This window comes from Camelina sativa, chromosome 10 (assembly GCF_030686135.1).
Source record: "Camelina sativa cultivar CO46 ecotype springtype chromosome 10, ASM3068613v1".
Taxonomy (NCBI): Eukaryota; Viridiplantae; Streptophyta; class Magnoliopsida; order Brassicales; family Brassicaceae; genus Camelina; species Camelina sativa.
Genome location: NC_141889.1, coordinates 22616385 through 22638879, shown reverse-complemented (window position 1 = coordinate 22638879; position 22495 = coordinate 22616385). Strand labels below are relative to the sequence as shown.

General features: G+C 39.9%; 4 protein-coding genes across 5 annotated transcripts; 2 read left to right on the top strand and 2 right to left on the bottom strand.

The window, feature by feature from the left end:
• Nucleotides 1-12565: 12565 nt before the first annotated feature.
• Nucleotides 12566-14075, bottom strand: LOC104719476 (uncharacterized). Of its 2 annotated transcripts, none has more exons than XR_015568631.1 (7): nucleotides 13770-14075; nucleotides 13601-13672; nucleotides 13445-13512; nucleotides 13294-13358; nucleotides 13060-13140; nucleotides 12894-12983; nucleotides 12566-12795 (listed from the first exon to the last, which is right to left on the bottom strand). XR_015568631.1 is itself a non-coding variant. In XM_010437413.3 (7 exons), the coding sequence occupies exons 1-7, from the start codon at nucleotides 14073-14075 to the stop codon at nucleotides 12694-12696; spliced, it is 852 nt and encodes a 283-aa protein (XP_010435715.3). In that variant the 3' UTR covers nucleotides 12566-12693. The 2 variants fall into 2 exon arrangements, 1 of the variants encoding a protein (XP_010435715.3); XM_010437413.3 differs by having other exon boundaries at nucleotides 13226-13358.
• LOC104719477 (uncharacterized) lies at nucleotides 14075-14884 on the bottom strand. Its single transcript, XM_019231224.2, has 2 exons — nucleotides 14575-14884; nucleotides 14075-14470 (listed from the first exon to the last, which is right to left on the bottom strand). Exons 1-2 carry the CDS (start codon nucleotides 14813-14815, stop codon nucleotides 14313-14315), a joined length of 399 nt encoding a protein of 132 aa, XP_019086769.1. The 5' UTR covers nucleotides 14816-14884; the 3' UTR covers nucleotides 14075-14312.
• Nucleotides 14885-15994: 1110 nt separating this feature from the next.
• On the top strand, nucleotides 15995-17429 carry LOC104719475 (uncharacterized). Its single transcript, XM_010437412.2, has 3 exons — nucleotides 15995-16232; nucleotides 16366-16760; nucleotides 16905-17429. Exons 1-3 carry the CDS (start codon nucleotides 15995-15997, stop codon nucleotides 17292-17294), a joined length of 1023 nt encoding a protein of 340 aa, XP_010435714.2. The 3' UTR covers nucleotides 17295-17429.
• A 1865-nt stretch (nucleotides 17430-19294) lies between these two features.
• On the top strand, nucleotides 19295-20990 carry LOC104719474 (putative S-adenosylmethionine-dependent methyltransferase At5g38780). The gene is made up of 3 exons (XM_010437411.3): nucleotides 19295-19665; nucleotides 19828-20484; nucleotides 20637-20990. Exons 1-3 carry the CDS (start codon nucleotides 19588-19590, stop codon nucleotides 20967-20969), a joined length of 1068 nt encoding a protein of 355 aa, XP_010435713.1. The 5' UTR covers nucleotides 19295-19587; the 3' UTR covers nucleotides 20970-20990.
• Nucleotides 20991-22495: the final 1505 nt, after the last annotated feature.

Below are 22495 nucleotides of genomic sequence, written 5' to 3'. Positions count from 1 at the left end.
TCCGCTTTCATCCTTATATGATTTTATTTGTTTTTAAAATTATTTTATTACTCAAAACATATGTATAATAAATATAGAAGGTTTTTTTTTGCGTATGTTGCAATTTGAATATTCTAACAAAGATGTATATTATTCAATCGATTTTTTAAAAAAATGCATATATAAATTTCTATACCGAATATAAAATTTTAGACAATGGTTCAAAACCATTATAAATAAGACTAATATGTTTAAGGGACGAGGTCATCTAGCTGGACGGTTTGGATCTGAAACAACCTGACCTTTTTTTTATAATACCCTAATATCTAGTGATCTCATACTCATTAGCAACTTAGCACCAATCAACAACAACATAAAATATAAAACAATTCCAATAATCCAATAACGAATAAACGAATAACATAAATCCAACATCATAAACATGTCACAAAGAAAATCACATAACTAGCAACCTAGCATCCTATCAGAAGCACAAAGCAAATAACTGAGCCTCTAGAACATTCTCCTCTTCAGCGCCTTGATTCCACGTTCACACTTTGCCTTTACGTGCACCACAACACATATAAGATGCATGAGAAACAAGCAAATAAAACATCTCCGAACAAACGCACCGACTCTCTGCACTTGCATCGATCAACGCACTCTGCGTCGACAGATGCAACATCTTTGCTTGGACCGATGCAATATTCTTGCGCATCGCCGTCAAAACCTAATCGCGTCGACCATTGTACTCCTTTCATCGATCGATGCAGTCACGCGACACAACGCCAAGAATGAGTTACTCCTACTCTCCTCGGCTCTAAGATGCGAGAAACCGAATCCAAAGATTACAACACTCACAGCAAGCATTCACCTACTAGCACATAAGAAAACAACTCCCAAAAACACCCAAGCAAACATCTAATCGCTTAGAGCAGAGCCATGTTCATGCACTCACCCTTGCGAATAGACCACGCACGACAAGAGACAACACCACAACACGCTCCTAACATGTTCACGGCCTCAGATCTCCAACCATAGGAACAGATCTCTCAAGAACATGCAAATATCTCATAGAAACTCTCTGGAAAACGTTTTCTCTCTTTTGTAGAAGGTAAAAATGGCTAAACAAGTCAAGGGCGTCGACAATAAACCTTTTACATCGACCCCTAGGTTTCCAAAACCCTAAAACGCAGCAGTACATGTGTTTTGCTTAACTAGTCCCGTAGAGGAAAATCTTTCATCGAACAATGCAGCCTTACATCGATCAATGCACATCTCAAAACGATAATTCTGATTCGCGGATGTTACAATTCTCCCTCACGATCACAAATTTGTCCTCAAATCTAGCACAAAGACTCATATTTAAGGATCTCCCGTGCAACCAACACTATGGTTCACAAATCCTCCGACTACCCCATGAGGAGTCTATCTGGCCAATAACTCGCGTCTCTGATATTATTCGCTCTCAACTCATGCATCTCCCTCAATCTTAGGTATCAACCTTTGAATCTTATCGTCAGGCTACCATGCCTCATCCCTTAAGCTATGGTATCAAGGAAGTCTAATATTTCTCTCGGCTATCACTATAGCGCGCCTTTGGAACGTCAACCGAAGTCAATAAACCAATTATACCCTCAAGCCACAATGTCCTTCGACATAACGGTACACAGGGACCTAATCATCTCTCATGCGTTGTTCGAGATCTCATATCTCTAGAGAAATTATTCAAAGCTCGATCGAGTACCACGCTGACCAGAACTACCTCTATGCCTAACGTAGAACATCATAATGTCCTACGACCAACCATCGCCACAGGGGCTGCTGTAAGACCCCGACCCTAAAATTCTGTACCAACCCGTACATATCTGTTAATACAATTTAGGGCCTATCAATTTTTAATTAGTTAATTAAACAATATGCGACAGTGGTTAAGTAAAAACGGTTTAAACTAAACGTAAACATGCATCCAAATACCATATGGGGTTTAGTACAATGAGAGTCATGCCAATAAACTAGTACATCGTTTTAAAATACTAGAACAAAAATAAAACTATCCAAAGCCACCATCCTCTCCCTTCCTTGCCTTCGTCACGCGAGCTGGTCAGCCACTTAAATCCAGATCCTCGGACCTCTCTTTTCCTGCGACCATAAAAGGAGGCGTAAGCAAACAAGTTTGCTTAGTGGGTTTGCTTAGTGGAGTAGTCATCCCGTCTCACTAGGCTCATTTTAATAATCTCAATCCAACAAAGATCTAATTCAATCAAGTCATGCATGTCAAACAACCCATAGGATAGTTGTCCACATCGTTTAGACCAACCATCGTTTTATTGCAATAAAAACATTAACCAAGACAAGCAAGCAATCAAGACTATATAAACGATCAGTCAAGAGATCGACCATAGAAGTCGGCATAGTCACACACACCTTCAGATTTGATCCTAGGTGCTTACTCTCTGTTTTCCATTGTTCTATACGTACGGTCACCGATTTGGTCTGTTTCAAAACATGGACATATCAGCCATCGTTACCATCCAATGCTAAGACCATAAAATCATCGACGAACTATGGTTGGAGGATCACTTACCGATCTCTCCCTCGACTATGACTTAGTATCTCTCGGTTTAGGCTTGACGGAAATCTCTCTCTCTCTCTTTCTCTAGCGGTTGTTTAAGGATGTTTATGTGGTGCTCTCTCGAGAGCTTAGGGTTATAATCCTATATATAGGGTCGGCTAAACTGCCTTGGGCTTCCCAAAATGATAATCCTTATAGTGTCCCAAGTTCCCTTCTTTTTTGCAACTATCCTTATCCTACCCGAATTGCCTTTTCCGTGAGTTTCCATTTCTCTCGATTTTCCTTTTTCGCGACTCGTCCTAAATATTTTGCAAAGATTTCCGAGTTCGTAAGCCATCCATCGGCCCGTTGTCATGTCGACCCATCCTTGACCCATCGGACCGATCCACCGTTCTTCGATGTGACCATTTACTCGACAGTCCCCACTTCACTGTGACTCGTATTATCACTCGTCTTGTCACTTATACTAGACACTTCAGTATCCCATTTCATCCAAAAACTTACATGCCTGCATCATCAATCACTGTAAAATTGGGATCCATTTTCTTTAATTCAAACATCTGTTCACTATAGTCACTTCGGTAGTCTTGAACTTTCCATTCTCATTCGTACCCCCTTAACCTATCGAACCCATATCCATTGTCCAACTATATCACTGTTTGTCTCTACGTGTACCGCCGCATGTACCGGTTATGTACCGCTACTCGTACGACATACATACCCCTACATGTACTGCTACCTGTATCGCATGCGTACCGCTAGTTCGCCCAGTGAGGGTAGTTACAGCTGCCCCTAAGGCCACAACACATCACAACAACAACAATTATGTCACAAAGACCCGTACATACCGCCACCAAGGACAAACACATAACCAGGACTGCCACCATGGTATCTAGCGTCACTAAGACCACCACCAAGAACTCTGTCACCAAGACCACCGTCACCAAGAACAGTCAGGGTACTAAACGTCACTAAGGCCTCTACCAAGGCACAAGCATCACCAAGACAACTCCCAGGCAAAACGTCACCAAGATAAAACACGTCACCAAGACCACCACCCAGGCAAACATCCCGCAAGATCATGACTTATGATCGCCACACTCTCCGAGAATAGCAAAGTTCTAATGCCCATAAAATTTTCTATTTATGGAACTTTCCATTTATAGAAACTCTAAGCTATTTCCTTTTCAAGACATCATAAGTCCAATACAAAAATACTCATCTTATTAATCATAATATGTCATAATCGTTACAACCTTAACAAAAATACATAATCAAAAATAAGATACAACGACACTAAGCCAACATCACACTTCTCGAGCACTACCTCATCTTTGTATTTAGTCGCACAACCAACCACCCCTAAGCGACCAAGTACCAAGATAGATGGGCTGTAATACTTCATCCGCTCTAGCCACGGATTACACCTTACCACCACCATATCGACTCTTGGACCGAGGTTAGGGGAGTTCAAACCTCGGCCTGCTTCTCGAATCACTTCTTGAACATTTCCTACATCCTCGCCTCTGGCTCCCAAGTCTCCTACTATACTCCATCACAGTCCCACTGGACTCTCATCATGCAAAGGAATCTTCTTCTGCCAAAGTTCCTTGATCCGCCTCTCAAGAACCCTCACCGGTCATATGCGGCTGAAGATCTGCAGGAATCTTAGCCAACACCTTGTCACCCTTGTGAAGACACATCCTCAACATCGACACATGGAAGACCTTGTAGAACGCATGTATAACTTCACAGAGTCTATGGATTTACCTTCAAAATGACAAGAGTGAAACATCCATTGACATTGTCACGAACGGCATCCATTACTATGTATCCCGACCATGTTATAATACTAGTGAAATTGAATCCTTCCCTTGAAATTTAATAATCCAGCGCTATTACTCTTTTTTTCCAACACCCAGAGGTCTTCTTGATTATTATGCAGCAACTAACTTGTAAACAGTGCGAACCAATACAAGGCACAACTGAGAGCAAAACCATTATCATCTGTTAGGAGTTTCAAGGACATTCCTCACTGTAACAACCCGTCCCGTGGATCCCACTAGTCCCCCCCCCTCTATCTTACCCCCCATGGACCCCAAGCTGGCCCTGCAGGGCATCGATCCTAACCCCTCAACGTGGAAATGAAACTAATCATCCAAATCCACCAATAGCTTATTGGTGCGCCAAACATTCCTCAAACCCTGGTTCCCACCCTTTAACAACCTTCCCACAGGACAAGCTGTCACCAATTGATCTGCAGATCTCCACAAAAGACACTTGTCTCGCGGCACTAACTCCCAACAAAGATTAATTTCTTTACAATCATTTTCCATCACGACGAAAATTTCACTTTCATCACCACAACTTCAGATAAGTCTTCTTTCCACACTTCTACAAAATCAAATTTATTTTACTCAATGTTGAGTCTTGACACCTAGTTGATTTTGATTTCCTGACCTAGTTGATTGTTATTTCCTGACCTAGGAACATTAAGAACTTCTGTTTCTTTTTCCAAACATGAGGACTTGAATTGAGCCTCTTTTCCTGCCTTGATGCAGAAAATAAACGAGATAACAGAAAAGCCCAAAAAATCCAAAATGTTGTGAGATGATCAAGGACAGCAAAATGAAGCCACATGAGAAAGCAGATCACAATTTGCCTTTACTGATTGAAACTTAAGACCAAATTTCCAAAGCAGATCCAAAATGCTATAAACCTGAAAACAGCTAAATTTGGGAACAGTTGTAACATCCATGAACCAAATAGTGTGATTTGGGGATGGGTGTCGATCGACACCAGGGGTGTGTCGATCAACACCAGCTTTTCTGGTTCGACCAGATTGTTTTCTTTCGCGAATTTGGGTTAGTTTGGTTTACTTGGTTTGTCTAAACCGGATATATAAGTGGAGAAGCGACCCAGGTCGAGGGTTTTAGGTGTTTGGTCTCCGTTTCGAGAGAGTTAACGGGAGAAAAGTGTTCTTGAGAGTTTAGAGGCTTTTTGTGAGATTTATTGGCTTGGATTGAGAGATCTTTTGTTGTGGAGTGAAGACCTTGTGCTAGGAACAAAGGAGAAGGCTTCTAAGAGTTAGATTCGTCGTTGTTGAGTCAGAATCTTCCTGAAAAAGAGGTGAGTGCTTGACCATGGCTGATCTAAGCATGAGATCTCTGTTGTTATGGTTGTTCCTTGTTGTTCTGTTGTTATGGCTGTTCCTTGTTGTTTGTGGTGTTCTGCATGTGTGGTTTGATTGCTTTCGTGTACCCATAGGTTCCTGTGAAGTTTGGAAGGGTTTGGGACGGTTTGGAAGCGGTTTGGAACGGAGGATCGTAGTTTGGCTTCGTGCAGAGCGCGTCTGCGAAGGCGGTGTCGGTCGACACCATTGACGTGTTAGCATCGGTCGACACCGGACTTAACCGAGTCTTGTTTTCCTGGTTTGATTTGTTGTTTCTGTTTTGTTTGCTAGCTTTAATAATAGAATCTCAGTTGCTTGTGTGTATAGCCGAGTAGATGGGATGATGGCCTCACTGAGTGTTTATAACAATATTCATGCATCTCAATTTGTTTTTGTGGTGCAGGTAAAGGCAAGGTTTGTTCGTGGAATCAAGGCAAATGAGGAGGAGGATTATCCAGGGTCTCATTGTGTGTTGGTCTTGGTTATTTATTAATGTGGAACCTGGTTTAGTAGCATGCTAGGTTGTTGGTTAGAATGGTTAGGAATGTTCCTGTTGTTGGTATGTTTCCGCTGTGCATATTGGTTGTTATTGGTTTGTGTTTGATGGTTTAATTAAGTATTATGGGGTGCTTATTTATGTGATATATAAAAAAAATAACGGGTTGGGTTGTTCCATTTTGGTATCAGAGCGTATATGGTTCTAGGATGGTTAAGTGGACAGTTAGAGCGGTTAGGGATTTAATTGGTTGAATTGATCTCTATGTTGGTTGCGACATGATGTTGTGTGATGGAATTGATTATGAGTAGCTAGTCAATTTGTTTGTGGTATGGAGTCCTCGTATCATCCTCTTCGATCCTGCTTTGTGATTCCACGGTGACTTGTGTTCTTGTGTTATTAGAATTATTTGTTGTTTAGACTTCTGTTCTTGGTGATACAGATGGTTAGAGGTGAGGATGATGTTGGTCGCGGGCGTGGTCGTGGTCGTGGTTGTGGTCATGGTCGTGGTCGTGGTCGTGGTCGTGGACGTGGTCAGAGAGTGGGAGTGGTATGTTGCTTCGGATGATGATCTGAGAGCGCGCTTTAGGGTGACGACCCAAAAGCGAGATTTTTGAGACTCCTTGGATACCGTAGCAGTGAGCCGCGGCTCGGCAGTGAGCCGGTATGTCTCGAGGGTTGCAACCCGAGAGCGGGGGCAGTGTGTGTGAGTGACTTCCTGGATGCCATAGCTTAAGGCGGTTGGCATGATAGCGAGCCGGCATGATTCGTTGGTTGCGACCACGGATGGGGGAAGCACTGAGTTGTGAGCAAATAGGGTCTTGGATGTGAGTATATTGGCTAGAAAGAGCCCTCGGGTTTCAGTCAGAGCTGTGGGGACTGTTGCGACAGTTGCACTGGAAACCTTGGCTGACGGTGTTTCAGTCCGGTCGGAGGACGTGCTGGCCGTGTTGATGGTGGCACGGAGGTCCTTGATGGATGGATGGTGCAACGGGATTCGAGGACAAATCCTTGTTGGTGGGGGAGAATTGTAACATCCGTGAACCAAATAGTCTGATTTGGGGATGGGTGTCGATCGACACCAGCTTTTCTGGTTCGACCATATTGTTTTATTTCGCGATCTTGGGTTGGTTTGGTTTATTTGGTTTTTCTAAACCGTGTATAAAAGTGGAGAAGCGACCCAGGTCGAGGGTTTTAGGTGTTTGGTCGCCGTTTAGAGAGAGCTAGAGGTAGAAAAGTGGTCTTGAGAGTTTGGAGGCTTTTTGTGAGATTTATTGGCTTGGATTGAGAGATCTTTTTCTGTGGAGTGAAGACCTTGTCCTAGGAACAAAGGAGAAAGCTTCTAAGGGTTGGATTCGTCGTTGTTGAGTCAGAATCTTCCTGCAAAAGAGGTGAGTGCTTGACCATGGATGATCTAAGCCTGAGATCTCTATTGTTATGGTTGTTCCTTGTTGTTTGTGGTGTTCTGCTTGTGTGGTTTGGTTGCTTTCGTGTTCCCATAGGTTCCTGTGAAGTTTGGAAGGGTTTGGGACGGTTTGGAAGCGGTCTGGAACGGAGGATCATCGTTCGGCTTCGTGCAGATCGCGTCTACGAAGGCGGTGTCGATCGACACCAGTTAAGTGTCAGTCGACACAATGTTTTTGTTGAGTATCGGTCGACACTGACCTAGTGTTGGCGACACCAGTGACGTGTTAGCGTCGGTCGACATTGGCCTAGTGTCGGTCGACACTTGGACTTAACCGAATCTTGTTTTCCTGGTTTGATGTGTTGTTTGTGTTTTGTTTGTTCTCTTTAATAATAGAATCTCAGTTGCTTGTGTGTATAGCCCAGTAGATGGGAGGATGGCCTCACTGAGTGTTTATGACAATACTCATGCATCTCAATTTGTGTTTGTGGTGCAGGTAAAGGCAAGGTTTGTTCGTGGAATCAAGGCGATGAGGAGGAGGATGATCTAGGGTCTCATTGTGTGTTGGTCTTGGTTATTTAGTAGCATGCTAGGTTGTTGGTTAGAATGGTTAGGAATGTTCATGTTGTTGGTATGTTTCCGCTGTGCATATTGGTTGTTATTGGTTTATGTTTGATGGTTTAATTAAGTATTATGGGGTGCTTAATTATGTGATATATAAAAAAAAAAAAAAAAAAAAAAAAAAAACGGTTTGGGTTGTTCCATTTTGGTATCAAAGCGTATACGGTTCTAGGATGGTTAAGTGGAGAGTTAGAGCGTCTAGGGATTTAATTGGTTGAATTGATCTCTATGTCGGTTGCTGCTTGATGTTTTGTGTTGGAATTGATTATGAGTAGCTAGTCAATTTTTTTGTGGTATGGAGTCCTAGTATCATCCTCTTCAAGCATGCTTTGTGATTCCACAGTTACTTGTGTTCTTGTGTTATTAGAATTATTTGTTGTTTAGACTTCTGTTCTTGGTGATACAGATGGTTAGAGGTGAATATGATGTTGGTCGCGGGCGTGGTCGTGGTCGTGGTCGTGGTCGTGGTCGTGGTCGTGGTCGTGGTCGTGGTCGTGGACATGGTCATGGTCAGGGACGAGGTCACGTTCCCGAGGCCAGTGTGAGTGTGACCCAGAGCATGGCCAGTGAGGAGGTAGCGGAGTCACTGGTTCATCCTAGTGTGTCTGGAGACCAAGCTGGTTTGGGTTTTCGGCAGGGCGGATGGGCCAAGTGTCGGTCACAGTGTATCCCCGGGTGTGGGGGTTGCAGCGGAGGGTGCTCCAGGTAAGGAGGATTTCCTGATGGGCTTGCTACCTCAGGTTTTGCGCGGCTTCCAGCAGCAGTGCCGCCAGTGGTTGGTGGGCAGGTTCTAGGGATGTCGCTAGTGGTAGGTGGGCAGGTCCCAGTGGTGCAGCCTGTGGCGGGTTTGCAGGCAGGTGTGCAGCCGGGGGCCGAGGTAGTGGACTCTCAGTATGTGAAGTTGATGGTGAAGCTGCAGCGAGTGGGAGCAGGGTCTTTCTCGGGAGGTACGGATCCGAGTGTAGCGGATGAGTGGAGGGAGCGGATGGAGGATCTTTTCTGGTCGCTACGGTGTCCCGACCAGTTTAGGGTTGATTTGGCAGAGCACTACTTGTTAGGTGATGCACGTGTGTGGTGGAGGTCGGTGACATCACGGATGGTGCAGCGGGATATGACTTAGGTGGATTTTGAGAGGGAGTTTAACTCCCAAGTATTTTCCACAGGCGGCTCTTGATCGCATGGAGGCATGGTTCTTGGGGTTGACTCAGGGGGAACGTACAGTGCGGGAGTTGGATGCAGAGTTCAATCGGCTTGTGGGGTATGCAGGTCGGGCTTTGGAGCCAGAGTCGGCTCAGGTGCAGAGGTTCTTGTTGGCTCTGCAGGATGATCTGAGGACTCGGTGGAGAGTGATGAGCAATGCTACGAGAGTGGAGCTGGTTGAGGTTGCAGCTAGGCTAGAGGACGACTTGAGGTCCAAGCGGTAGTCCGTGGCTGGAGCGGGTACGTAGTATTCCAGCCCATCTCTCTTGATACTTGGTCGCTTGGGGGTGGTTGGTTGTGCGACTAAGTACCAAGATGAGGTGGTGCTCGGGATGCGGGTTGATGGCTTGGATTGTTGTATCTTATTTTTTCTTATGTATTTTCGTTGAGGTTGTAACGATTATGACATTTTTTTAGATAAATAAGATGAGTATTTTTCTTTAGGGGTGATTGTTGTGGTCATGGGAAAAAAAAAAAGGAGAAATAGTTTGGGTTGTGGGAAGTTTCCATAAATATAAGTTTCCACAAAAAGGAGGTTTCCAAAGTTAACAAATTTCTAAAAAGGGAAATTGTTGTGGAAAGTGTTGAGGTAGATCTAGTCGGGAGATACTCGATGGAATCATACTTGTTTGCTCAAGGCTGTGTGGGCCCAACTCATGTGATGCCGATAGCTCGATAGACTTTGTGGTTAGAGAGTGGGAGTGGTATGTTGCTTCGGATGATAATCCGAGAGCGCACTTTAGGGTGACGACCCAAGAGCGGGATTTTTGAGACTCTGGATACCGTAGCATTGAGCTGTGGCTCGACAGTGAGCCGGTATGTCTCGAGGGTTGCGACCCAAGAGCGGGGGGAGTGTGTGTGAGTGACTTCCTGGATGTCGTAGCTTAAGGCGGTTGGCTTGATAGCGAGTCGGCATGATTTGTTGGTTGCGAACACGGACGGGGGAAGCAATGAGTTGTGAGCAAATAGGGTCTTGAATGTGAGTATATTGGCTAGAGGGAGACCTCAGGGTTCGGTCGGAGGTGTGGGGGCTGTTGCGACAGTTGCACGGGAAACCTTGGCTGACTGTGTTCAGTCCGGTCGGAGGATGTGCTGGCCGTGTTGATGGTGGCACGGAGGTCCTTGATGGATGGATGGTGCTGCGGGATTCGAGGACGAATCCTTGTTGGTGGGGGAGAATTGTAACATCCGTGAACCAAATAGTGTGATTTGGGACACCAGGGGTGTGTCTAAACCGGGTATATAAGTGGAGAAGCGATCCAGGTCGAGGGTTTTAGGTGTTTGGTCGCCGTTTAGAGAGAGCTAGAGGGAGAAAACTGTTCTTGAGAGTTTGGAGGCTTTTTGTGAGATTTATTGGCTTGGATTGAGAGATCTATTTTTGTGGAGTGAAGACCTTGTGCTAGGAACAAAGGAGAAAGCTTCTAAGGGTTGGATTCGTCGTTGTTGAGTCAGAATCTTCCTGCAAAAGAGGTGAGTGCTTGACCATGGCTGATCTAAGCCTGAGATCTCTGTTGTTATGGTTGTTCCTTGTTGTTTGTGGTGTTCTGCTTGTGTGGTTTGGTTGCTTTCGTGTTCCCATAGGTTCCTGTGAAGTTTGGAACGGTTTGGGACGGTTTGGAAGCGGTTTGGAACAGAGGATCGTCGTTTAGCTTTGTGCAAATCGCGTCTGCGAAGGCGGTGTCGATCGACACCAGTTAAGTGTCGGTCGACACAATGTTTTTATTGAGTATCGGTCGACACCGACCTAGTGTTGGCGACACCAGTGACGTGTTAGCGTCGGTCGACATTGGCCTAGTGTCGGTCGACACTGGACTTAACCGAATCTTGTTTTCCTGGTTTGATGTGTTGTTTGTGTTTTGTTTGTTCGCTTTAATAATAGAATCTCAGTTGCTTGTGTTTATAGCCCAGTAGATGGGAGGATGGCCTCACTGAGTGTTTATGACAATACTCATGCATCTCAATTTGTGTTTGTGGTGCAGGTAAAGGCAAGGTTTGTTCGTGGAATCAAGGCGATGAGGAGGAGGATGAGTCTCGTTGTGTGTTGGTCTTGGTTATTTATTAATGTTGGAACCTGGTTTAGTAGAATGCTAGGTTGTTGGTTAGAATCGTTAGGAATGTTCCTGTTGTTGGTATGTTTCCGCTGTACATATTGGTTGTTATTGGTTTATGTTTGATGGTTTAATTAAGTATTATGGGATGCTTAATTATGTGATATATATAAATAAAAAAGCGGGTCGGGTTGTTTCAACAGTTTCCCATCAAATGACACAGAATCATAAAGAGACCTTTATATCATTGGAAAGATCTTGCTTTCAAGATTCCAAAACATCTTTCAATGCATAAATACAAGGTCTATAGCAAAGTCAAACGTAGAGGCAAAGTGAGGTAAGAAACCAGTTTCAGCTTGTTCTTCAGTGGTACATTCTCTGATTCTCTACATTGGAAATCATTGCGTCTTTGTCTGCATGTGTTCTCAACATCCTGTACGCTACATATTGTTTGTGACTTTCTTTGTGTATCTAAAAGTCTTGTTCATTGCTTATGTATCTATACCCATGGTTGTATCAGATTTCTTCACTGCTTCTTGATTATCTCTCTTGAGTCTAATACTTTGTCATCATCTTTTGATAACAATATTCTACCTCAGTGATTCAATGGTTGCTCAAGAATCCTCCACAAACCTGCAACAGCAATTCTAAGCTCACAAAGTATGTGCTCACCCAAAGAGATAAAGATGACCGAATGAGAAGTTGAAGATGAAATTGAAGACCGGATGATGAATCTATCGAAATCAACAAAGCGGAAGAAGTTTCTCTCACTAACATTCTATCGAAATCAACAAAGCGGAAGAAGTTTCTCTCACTAACATTCTTGCTCTGATACCATGTTAACAGTTAGAAAGAGATAGAAGAATCTAATTTCTCAATAATTGGAAAAAGAAACTATACAAGTCTGTTATATACTAAGTGTATTAAGCTAAAGGAAACTTAATACACCAACACTATACTAATAATATAGAAACTATACAATATAAGATTATAGTGTTAACATAAATAACTCTATTACTATTTTTGCATCAGTTCTCCTTGAATCACATTTTCTCGTATAACATCTATCTGATCGAACTCGGGTTATCAACATTTATTCTATGGGTATAAATTATTTATGTGTGTTCATGACATACAAATCAAACATATATATAACGAGATGTTTATATACTTATTGAATACTGATCAGTGATCATCTTAGTTTATGGGAACATGAAGTTCGGGTCTTTCCGGCAATGCCATCAATATCCGCGGCCGTGCAGTTTCTTCATCAGAGGAGAAACCAGAGAGTCTCGTATCCTAATTTGAAACAACGAGAGAATAAAGGAACAAGTTATATTCGATATCTCAACTCGCCAAGAATCATATGTTAGAATTCAAATAATGTTGTTTCTCACCCTCTCTTGCGTGCAACGTTGTATAACAATGAATGCCTTAACAAATAGATATACAATCAACAAGATTGCTAATGTTCTCACTAATGGTAACTGCAAAAGACAACAAAACCTTAAATCAGGAAACAGAGGAAATATGCATGTTTGAGAAGTCCTTTATGGAGCTTACCATGAGCATGGTTAACGAGAAATCACCGACTCCACCTAGTAAAACTGGAAGAGAATGGCGCAAGAAGAGCAGAAGGACAAACTGAACCATGAAGATGAAAAAATTAGTGTGTGATCGAACAGAACTTTGGATCCATATGTTCTCAATGACAGAGAAAGAAACAAACTAGCAAGGCAATTATGCGGCAACATATCAAGCTTGTGGGACTATGAAATGAGTAAAGCTCATGATCACCAGCTACATCCCAGGTTATAAAATAAGGATTACGAAGATCTAGTCCCTCGATTCCCCAATCGTTCCTGGGACGTTTCCAACAACAAGAATGGTATTACTACATTGTGCAGAGGAACAGAGAAGGGTATCAAAGAAAGATGATTAAAAGTACCTGAAGTTCATAGATAAGTCTGTGTAGTGAAACAGTTGCCGAGGAGCTGTGTAACCAGGTTTATATTGCTGCAATTTGAACAAAGTTTGGTGAGAAAATTCTCATCTTCATCAAATCAAGAGACTATATGATTAGGTTGCTTTATAGAATTTATACCTGACGACATATTTCACATACAGTATCACCTTTCTCATTGCACCATCTCTGGACGCAATTATGATGTGCAAACTGCAAAGAGTTGATGAAAAAAGACATCGAGGCTTATGAATTAAAAGTTCGGACGGTATCCTGTTTAACCAAAACAACCGGAAAACAAAGACAACACCTTCAATGTTCCAGAGCAAGAACAAGGCGTATCCATGTTAGAATCTTCATCTTCGTCATGACAAATCCTACATTGTTCGAATTTACTCTCACATAAATCAGCTCCTGCAGATACAGATTCAGATGTACCATCTTTGTTAACCAAGTCACTTTTAAGCTCTGCTCTGTCTACCGCCCCAAGACCAGAATCGCTTGTTAATCGATCAACCACCAACTCTAAATGATCTCCCATCCTAATTCTTACCAACAATGATTGAAACCAAATGTCAGAAAAATCAATGAACATTAAGTAAAAAAGAAGAGACATAACAATCAAGCAAACTAAACAGAAAACTTGAGAAGCAAAGTTACAAGTTGGGAGGACAAAACAAAACAAGAATCATATCCCAAAAAAGGTTGTTTTGAACAATGGATACAAAAAGATTCTGATTCTGTGCAAGAAACGAATACATAAAAAAGGTAACTTTCCACCATATCCTTTTCCTTTCTCCTTCTTCTTCTTCTTCTTCTTCATGTCAATTTCATTAATAAAGAAACTTTTGTATCAATCATCATCATATGTTGCATGAGGAGATGCAGTACAACCAGAATCAAAAGGATCTTCAGATCCACAACAATGCCAATACTGTAACACTTTCCCAGAATTTGGTGTATCCATTGTTCCACCAGTGTATACACTCTCAAATTTCCTCTTCGTCTCCCCTAAAACAAAACACCCCCAAAATTCAAAATTTCTTCAAACCCTAATTCCCAAATTAAAGAGAAAACTTTTACAAATTAAAGTAATTAAAAACCCTAAATTGTACCAGCGAAATGAGAAGTGTGGAATCTACAAGCGCGTGGGTGATTGAGGAGAGGATCAAATTGGCTTTTGCAGTTTTTGCAAGTTCTTAAGGTTTTGCTTCCGTCGGAAGAAGAAGAAGCTTCGCAACGTAAGAAGAAGCATTGATGCGGGTTTAGTTTCGGTGTCTTGAAGCTATGGACGGAGTGAGAGTGGATAAGAGTTTTGGGGATTCGGAAATTCAATAGAGCTTGATGAGCCATCATCGTGTTCCCTATGGAGAAATGGAAAACAGAGAAATTAATTAACTCTATCAACAGAAAATAATAAGTTTCCTATTAAAACGGCTACGTTTTCGCACCAAAGTTTATGTAAAAAAAATGTGGTGTTTAATTACCCATGAAATAACCCATGTTCGTTCTGGGTTTATTATCATCTTTCCCTTTTCCCTGGGTTTGTCCATTTTATTAGTAGTAACTTTTTGGATTGATTTTAGGCTGAATAAATATTAAATTTTTGGACCTAAAATATTACTCCATCCATTTCAAAATATAATATGTTTTAGCTAAACATGCAAATATTCACTTTTAAAAATTTGACCAATCAAAAACAAGACTACATAAAATAAATAATTAGAAAATATAAAATTAGTCTAAAAGTTGCCTCAAAAATTGAAGATATCTTATATTATGAAACAAACAAAAACCTCTAAAGCATCATATATTATGAAATTAAGAGAGTATTATTTTTGCATTCTTTGCTGAGTGATTTTCTTCTTATTCGGGACAGTTTTTGAAGAATAAAAACTTACTTTAGGTAGCTGCTGATGTGGAAATTCTTAGAGGGCTCAAATTGTCCATTTTATTAGTAGTAGTAAGGATTGAATCACGAAATTTCGGTTTCGCGTGCCATTCTCTCTCTCTCGTGAAGACGATTTTCTGATCTAGTTTTTAGGTTTTTTTTTTCTTCTTTGCTCTTCAACGAAGGTAAAGGCCATTCAAAGGGTTCCATGAGGGTGTAGTTCTTCATCTCCGTCAGCGGCGGTGTGGAGTAATCCCCATTGATGTAGTCTTGACTCCGGAGAAGCGGTGGAGGAGATTTGCAGCAGAGTTTTCGGTTTGAAGACGCCGAGAGTTGCTTTGAAGAGGCTCAGCCGTCATCTCCGGAAGTTGTGGCTACGGCGGAAGTTGGTGGGGTTAGGTGGGTTTCGTTGTTCGTCGAGGTGGTTAGCGGTCGATCATATGTGATCTTAGATGGCTAATGCGGAGTTCGGAGTTAGAGGGTAAGGTTGAGCCACCGCCGTCTAATTCTACCGTGTTTGGTATCCACCCGTCCAGATTGAAGAGGAACGGCTCCAGAAATCAACGAGATCTGGATAAGGAGAAACAAGGATAGACCTGGAGGTGTTGGGTTGCTAGGTCGGGACCTAACATCGCGGAACCGGTATGTCGGAGTGGCTAGCTAGCTTTCTGGGAAATCTATGGCAGGCTCGGTGTAACGGAGGATTGAGATCGCTGACAGAAACCGTTCTATTTTATCAGTGGTGTTCGATCTCACGTTGCGGGCGGAAAGTTGTGGATCTTGAGAACTCCAGATTTAATGCTCCGACCACTCTGCTTCCGACGAGCAGCAGGATCCGAGCTGCTTTTTCCTTTTCCGGCGAACTTTGTCGATTTCTATTTTGTAACTGGATCTCTTTTGTATGGGCCTTGGCCCATGCCCATTTGGGATGTTTATCTACTATTAATAATATATTATAAAAAAAAAAAAAAAAAAAGAATCCGGAGATTTCCTTATTGGATATAACCTCTAAAAGATAAGTTTACATATAACCTCTATTATCCCTTTTTTTCGCCTTTCTTTTGTTTAAGCACAACCGATACCGAATTAGCTAGGTTCTCGAAGAAAATCAATTTAGTACAAAGAGCCTTAAGAGATTCTTACTTGAATTTATTCTTCAAAGGAGATTTTAGCTTGACAATTATTTTTACTAATCTTTTCTCCTTTGACATGTTGATGATCGGTTCCTTGTTATTGTTTGCTTATACATGCTCTAGTTTATTGATCACCTATATGTTGAAGTTAGGAGAAGACAAGGTTAAAAATATGCTGAGGAATAAAAGTTATGCTCGTACTTCTGTCACGCTACTGGACCAAGACGTTCTCGAATGCCCTATTTGCTGCGAGCCCCTCAAGATTCCTATTTATCAGGTTATTAGTTTCTCTTCTTTTTTCTTTTTCTTTTTTTTTTCTGTCAGTGTAACTGTTGTTGATATATTTAAAGTATTGAAGACTTATTCATAACACACTAAACAACTGTTTGTGATAATAACACTAGTTTGTAAATCTCTACAGTGTACTAATGGCCATATAGCTTGTACTTCGTGCTGGACAAAAGTGAAGTCCATATGCCCATCCTGTCAACAATCAGTTAGGAAACAATTTCGATGCAGAGCCATGGAGAAAGTCATTGAAGCAGCTATTGTGCCGTGTCCAAATGCCAATTACGGGTGTAAAGAGATTAATATCTCATACACACATCTCTCTAGTCATGAGAAGCTGTGTCTATTCGCAAAATATTCCTGCCCAGTGCGTAACTGCAACTATACCGGCTCATCCAAGGATCTCTACAATCACGTCTGTGCCAACCACACATTCTATGCTTACTTGGTGAAGATCAGCAATATCTCAACAGCTCCAATCTCTTCGGTCCTATCAATATGTTGCCTCTTTGGACGACGATAGACCTTTAGCTGATGCAAGCGTGGTCTGTGACAAGATTCTCAGATCAATGTAGCCTATGCTCCCAATGATATCATGTAAAAAGCCCAAACCACACCAATTACCAATTTTTAAATTTCACCCCAAATTTTTTTATCAGGAATTCGTGTTCGATTCAATTTATTAGCTCGTTACATATTCATAAGTTCACAAAGTCTTGATGAAGTCATTAAGTGCCTTGTGTGAAGAGCCTTCAGCCAAAACAGAGGCTTTGAGTTTCTCTTCTAAACTTAGAGTTCTTCTCCTCATCTCAATACCTTCTTCATCCGCCCTTAACCTCTTTACAGCTCTCTCGACAGCTCCCTTTCATCTCTTTTCTATTTTTTTTGTTTATTTTATTGAAAAGTTTCTTCGTGAGAGACGGGCGATAATTATGCTCTAAGGGATCTCAGAATTATTAGATTAATATTTTAATGCAATAATATTATGTAATTTAATTAGTTATTTTTCTTTTAAAATTGAACTAATGAGAACGTGACACATAAGCAAAGGAGGATAAGAGGAGTGTCTCCGTGAATCTGTTGCGAGATCTTGTATCTCTCCCTTTTCTCACCTTTTTAATCTTTTTTTGTTTTTTTATTAAAAGATACGGGAGAGAAGATGACAGATGGACTTGCTCCAAGGGCATTCACATCGGTAATACCCATTTAGTGAGTGTCAAATGAATTTAATATTAATTGTTTTTGCATAATTTAATTAAATAATTAAATTATACTTGTTTTTTAAATTAAACCAATCAAAATGAGGCATGTGGCACATGGGTGTCAAAAGGATGTCTTAAATTGTGTTATTGCAGACACGAGATCACATTATCTCTCCTCTTTTTCTTTTTTTTTAATTATTAAATTTTATTCCTGAGATTTTAATTATTAAAAGATTTTTTTATTAATGAAACTTGTGTTTTTTAAATATTTAAAACGCTTTAGAAATGTAGACTTTTCAAAGTCCTGCTTGACTTTTGACTATCTCGTAGTCTTTTCCATGTAGCATTTGTTTTTTTTTTGATCAAGATTACAAGTTTTGACTCTTCTTCAGTTAGAGTTGCTTTTCTAAACGTTATCAGGATAAATAAATAAATAAGTGGCTTGATCATTCTTCTTTAGTCTTCAGCTTGTAGCTGTGAACCAAAATGTGGCTGTGGAAAGACTCTACAGCATCAACCAATCAGGGCCAGAGTGATCAAAGAGAAAGAGAAAGCTAAATTTAGTGCAAAAGTGAGAACCCCAACAAAGTTCAGAGTCTTTGGTCGTTTTTGTGCTACTTCCACGGTCCTCTTGACTCCTAGAGAGGACCCTACGATTTAAGGTTTTATATGGAGCTTATGATAACGAAGGACATATTTTCTCCAATTTTTTTTAAGTCACCTCCTCTGGATTTTGATTTAGTTGAGCTTGTCGATGGTCTTTTAAACTTGTGCCTTTTAAATGTTTAAAATGCAGTAGAAACGTAGACTTTTCAATGATCTGCTTGACTTTTGACTATATCTTAGTCTTTTCCATGTAGCATTTGTTTTTCTTGGACCAAGATAACAAGTTTTTGACTCTTATTCAGTTAAGAGTACCAGATAAGTAGATGTTTCTAAGCGTTTTCAAGATAAATAAATACACAAGTGGCTTGAATTTTAATGTTTGGGCTCTCATTACCAGGTGTAGAGATATCTTTGTCAATAAGTGTGGCGTACCAGAGTCCTTTTCTTCACATAATTTCCTCTAAATTTCTCACCATTCTTCTTCAAATGAAATGTGGAACAAAAATAGACCAAAAAAGAACAAAAATTGAAATTCTTTTATATTATTTTAAATAAAGTATATTTTAATATTTTATTAAATAATATATTGCAAGATGTTCTAATTCGTTAACATTATCGTACTTCTATATTTTTCTTCTTTTTCTCTGCATCTTTTCTTTCTTTTTAGCCAATATTCCTTTCATTTATATTACGGTTGTTATTTTATTGACCAATTGGTCACCAACCCAAGCAATTAACGAATACAAAATTGAAAATATAACAAACTTTTGTATGGTAATAAGTCATATCAGTGCATCATTACTTTTTTTGTTTCGTGCTAACTACCTGTCTACCTGCCTACCTACTTAGTACTTTTTTTATTCTCGATTCACATTTGACCTATTGAATGTAGAATTGTTTCAAACTTCCTTATATATAAATCTTGCATTTATCTCTTTACTCAAATATTCAAACTTTACATAGCGAACTTTTAAATATTTTGAGCTCTTGGGTATCAAACACAGAGCAATGTCAACGTCTTCTCACTCGTACCCGATGAGCAGCGGTGACGATCAACACAGTTACATCTATAATTCTTCATATCAGGTATGTTACGTAATTTCTCTTTATTTTTTGATGTGAATATAGGACTGGGATTATTTTATTCTTCATACTAAGTTATGTCATGTTATTCGAATTCAGCCATATCTTGTGTTTTTTTTGGGGATAAATCCATGTTAGTTACTTAATATTATATTCTTGATACAGAAAGCATGTATAGATGGCAATGAAGAAAAAACAAGACGATACATCTTGGAAAAATTTGATCTCTTGAATTTAAATTCTGATCTTAAAACTTTGAACATTGCTGATTTTGGTTGTTCTATTGGACCTAACACGTTTCATGCTGTTCAATATATCATTGACGGTGTGAAAAGTACCCATGAAAATCGTCTTGTCCCTCTTGAGTTCCAAGTATTCTTCAATGATCAGCCTAACAATGACTTCAACACACTCTTTAGAACCCAACCTCCTTCCTCTAAAGGAGAATATTTCTCTTTCGGTGTTCCAGGCTCCTTCCATGGCCGAGTGTTACCAAGAAACAGCATCCACATCGGCCATACTTCGTACGCGACTCACTGGCTTTCAGAAATTCCTGAACATGTATGTGACAAGAAATCTCTGGCTTGGAACAAATATTACATCCATTGTAATAATTTAATAGAAGATGTGACAAAAGCTTACAAGGTTCAGTTCACAAAAGACATGAGGGGTTTTCTTGAAGCTAGAGCCGAAGAAATTGTTCCAGAAGGATTGATGATTATTTTAGGACAATGTTTGCCTGATGGTGTCCCCCATTTTGAGACATGGCAGGGTGTGGTGGTAGACATGATCGGCGATTGTCTTATGGATATGGCTAAATTGGTAAGAACATTTAATCCCAATACTTCAAGAGATTTTCTAATTCCAATTATTACAGTCATTTTCTTATTTTATTTATAATGATGTAGCAATATATAAATAACACAATGATTAATGCGAGACTGCTAGTAAATTAGTTGTGTTTTCCCTTGTAGGGTGTAACAAGCGTGGAAGCGATTGAGCTGTTCTCCATTCCCGTGTATTTTCCGCAGTTTAGTGAACTAGAGAGAGAGATTGAGCAATATGGAAGCTTTACTTTGGAGATGATGGAGATTATAAGTCATCCATATGAGGATATTCCATTATCCAACAAGTTCATGACTTCCATGTTTAGAGCTATTTTCTATACGATCATTAAAGAACATTTCGGTCAAGGTGTGGTCGATGAGCTTTTTGATCGTTTAGCTAAGAAACTCACCAAGTATCCTATTGATTTTAAAGAGTGTAAGAAACATGCGAACTATTTTATGTTGCTTAAGCGAAAATGAATGACATGATATTTACCTAAAGAGTATTGTCATATCTCTGGCTTTGTAACATGATATTTGTCTTTTTCTCTTCCAGTATTACATGAGTAATAAACATCAATCCTACTAATTCTAGAGAAAGTTGTTAAGTACTGAAATCTATATGATATGATCCCAGTCCACAACTGTTGATCGTAGGTTTTGTTCAAATACAAGAAGCCTAGATTGTTATCATTTCCAAAATTGGGTTTTCTAAAATTTTCAAAAACGAATCTTGTAAATACACTAAATTTTATATGAAAGTTGAGATATACATTCAATTTTATAGTAATTTGAAAACTAAAATTTTGAATTAAATCTTTACCATAATATCCATAAATTTATTTAAACATTATGTAAATAAATTAATTTCAAATACTATAAATTAAATTTGTAATAACTTTAAAATAATTCGATTTTAAATTAAACTTGTAATTTTTAAATAATTAAACAATTAAGAAATATTATTATATTTAGAATAATCATTATCTGAATTTTGAATAAAATTAAATAGAACGCTTTATTGTTGATGAATGATGATACTATTTAGATTTGTAATTTATTCAAAAGTAAGTAAATTTTCTTTCTATGTTAATCAAATCGATTTGCAAACTATCAAACTATTTTTCTCTTTGGTTGACTTAATTTTCCTATACATCGATATATTTTAATACAGTCTTAGTCTCGTTGATTTATATCATATTCAGTTTTTTAAATTATTTAGTATAGTTTTGTTAACAGAAGAGAAAAAACAAATAGTTCCCAAGGAAGAAACAGTGAAACACAGCAAACAACCCAAATTTTAAGAAATACCCTTTTTAATACTAATTTTCAAAAATGCCCATTCCCTAAACCTTGTAAAAATGTTCCTAAAAATTTGAGATGTACCTACTACATACACTAACATACACAAATTACCTTTTTTCAACCAAACATTAATTAGAGAAATAAGTTTACAAAAGAAACGGCAGAAATTAACGATCTGAACAACCGAGCTAGACAGTCCGTCTTCATATTCAAGGAGCGTGAAATCTTGGATAAGGAGAAAGAAGGGAAGAAACCCAGATATGGTGGAAATCGTCTAGAGGAGTTGTAACATCTGCGAACCAAATCATTTGTTTTGGGGGTGGGTGTCGATCGACACCAGGGAGAATGTCGACCGATACTAGCAATTTTCGGTTCAACCGGGTTGATTTAATTTGTCATTTTTGTTCGGTTTGGTTCAATTGAAGTTCCTAACCGACGTATTAAAAGGGGAAGGTCGACTTAAGGGTTGGAAGAGTTGTTCTTTGTCGTTTCCTAAGAGTTAGAGAAAAGGAAAAAAACATTAGAGAGTGTTCTTGAGATTTTTTGGAGATTCTAGGTTTGTGGGGTGAGATCTGTTCTTCTGGAGTGAGGATCTATTTTTGGGATCGAAGGAGAACCTTCCTAAGGTTTTGGATTCGTCGTTTTTGGGCCAGATCTTCCTGCAAAAGAGGTGAGTGCATGCAATGGCTGATCTAAGCCTA

Bases quoted from the DNA above. Each gene is read 5' to 3' on its own strand.
- LOC104719477 (XM_019231224.2), bottom strand. From the start codon at position 14,815: ATGATGGCTCATCAAGCTCTATTGAATTTCCGAATCCCCAAAACTCTT. The intron at 14,471-14,574 runs GTACAATTTAGG...GTTTTGTTTTAG, and splicing joins CCACACTTCTCATTTCGCTG to GGGAGACGAAGAGGAAATTT.
- LOC104719474 (XM_010437411.3), top strand. From the start codon at position 19,588: ATGTCAACGTCTTCTCACTCGTACCCGATGAGCAGCGGTGACGATCAA. The intron at 19,666-19,827 runs GTATGTTACGTA...TTCTTGATACAG, and splicing joins TCTATAATTCTTCATATCAG to AAAGCATGTATAGATGGCAA. The intron at 20,485-20,636 runs GTAAGAACATTT...TTTCCCTTGTAG, and splicing joins TTATGGATATGGCTAAATTG to GGTGTAACAAGCGTGGAAGC.
- LOC104719476 (XM_010437413.3), bottom strand. From the start codon at position 14,075: ATGTCTCTTCTTTTTTACTTAATGTTCATTGATTTTTCTGACATTTGG. The intron at 13,673-13,769 runs GTGTTGTCTTTG...AACTCTTTGCAG, and splicing joins CTTGCTCTGGAACATTGAAG to TTTGCACATCATAATTGCGT. The intron at 13,359-13,444 runs GTACTTTTAATC...GAAACGTCCCAG, and splicing joins GACTTATCTATGAACTTCAG to GAACGATTGGGGAATCGAGG.
- LOC104719475 (XM_010437412.2), top strand. From the start codon at position 15,995: ATGTCGGAGTGGCTAGCTAGCTTTCTGGGAAATCTATGGCAGGCTCGG. The intron at 16,233-16,365 runs GTAACTGGATCT...AACCTCTAAAAG, and splicing joins ACTTTGTCGATTTCTATTTT to ATAAGTTTACATATAACCTC. The intron at 16,761-16,904 runs GTTATTAGTTTC...AAATCTCTACAG, and splicing joins TCAAGATTCCTATTTATCAG to TGTACTAATGGCCATATAGC.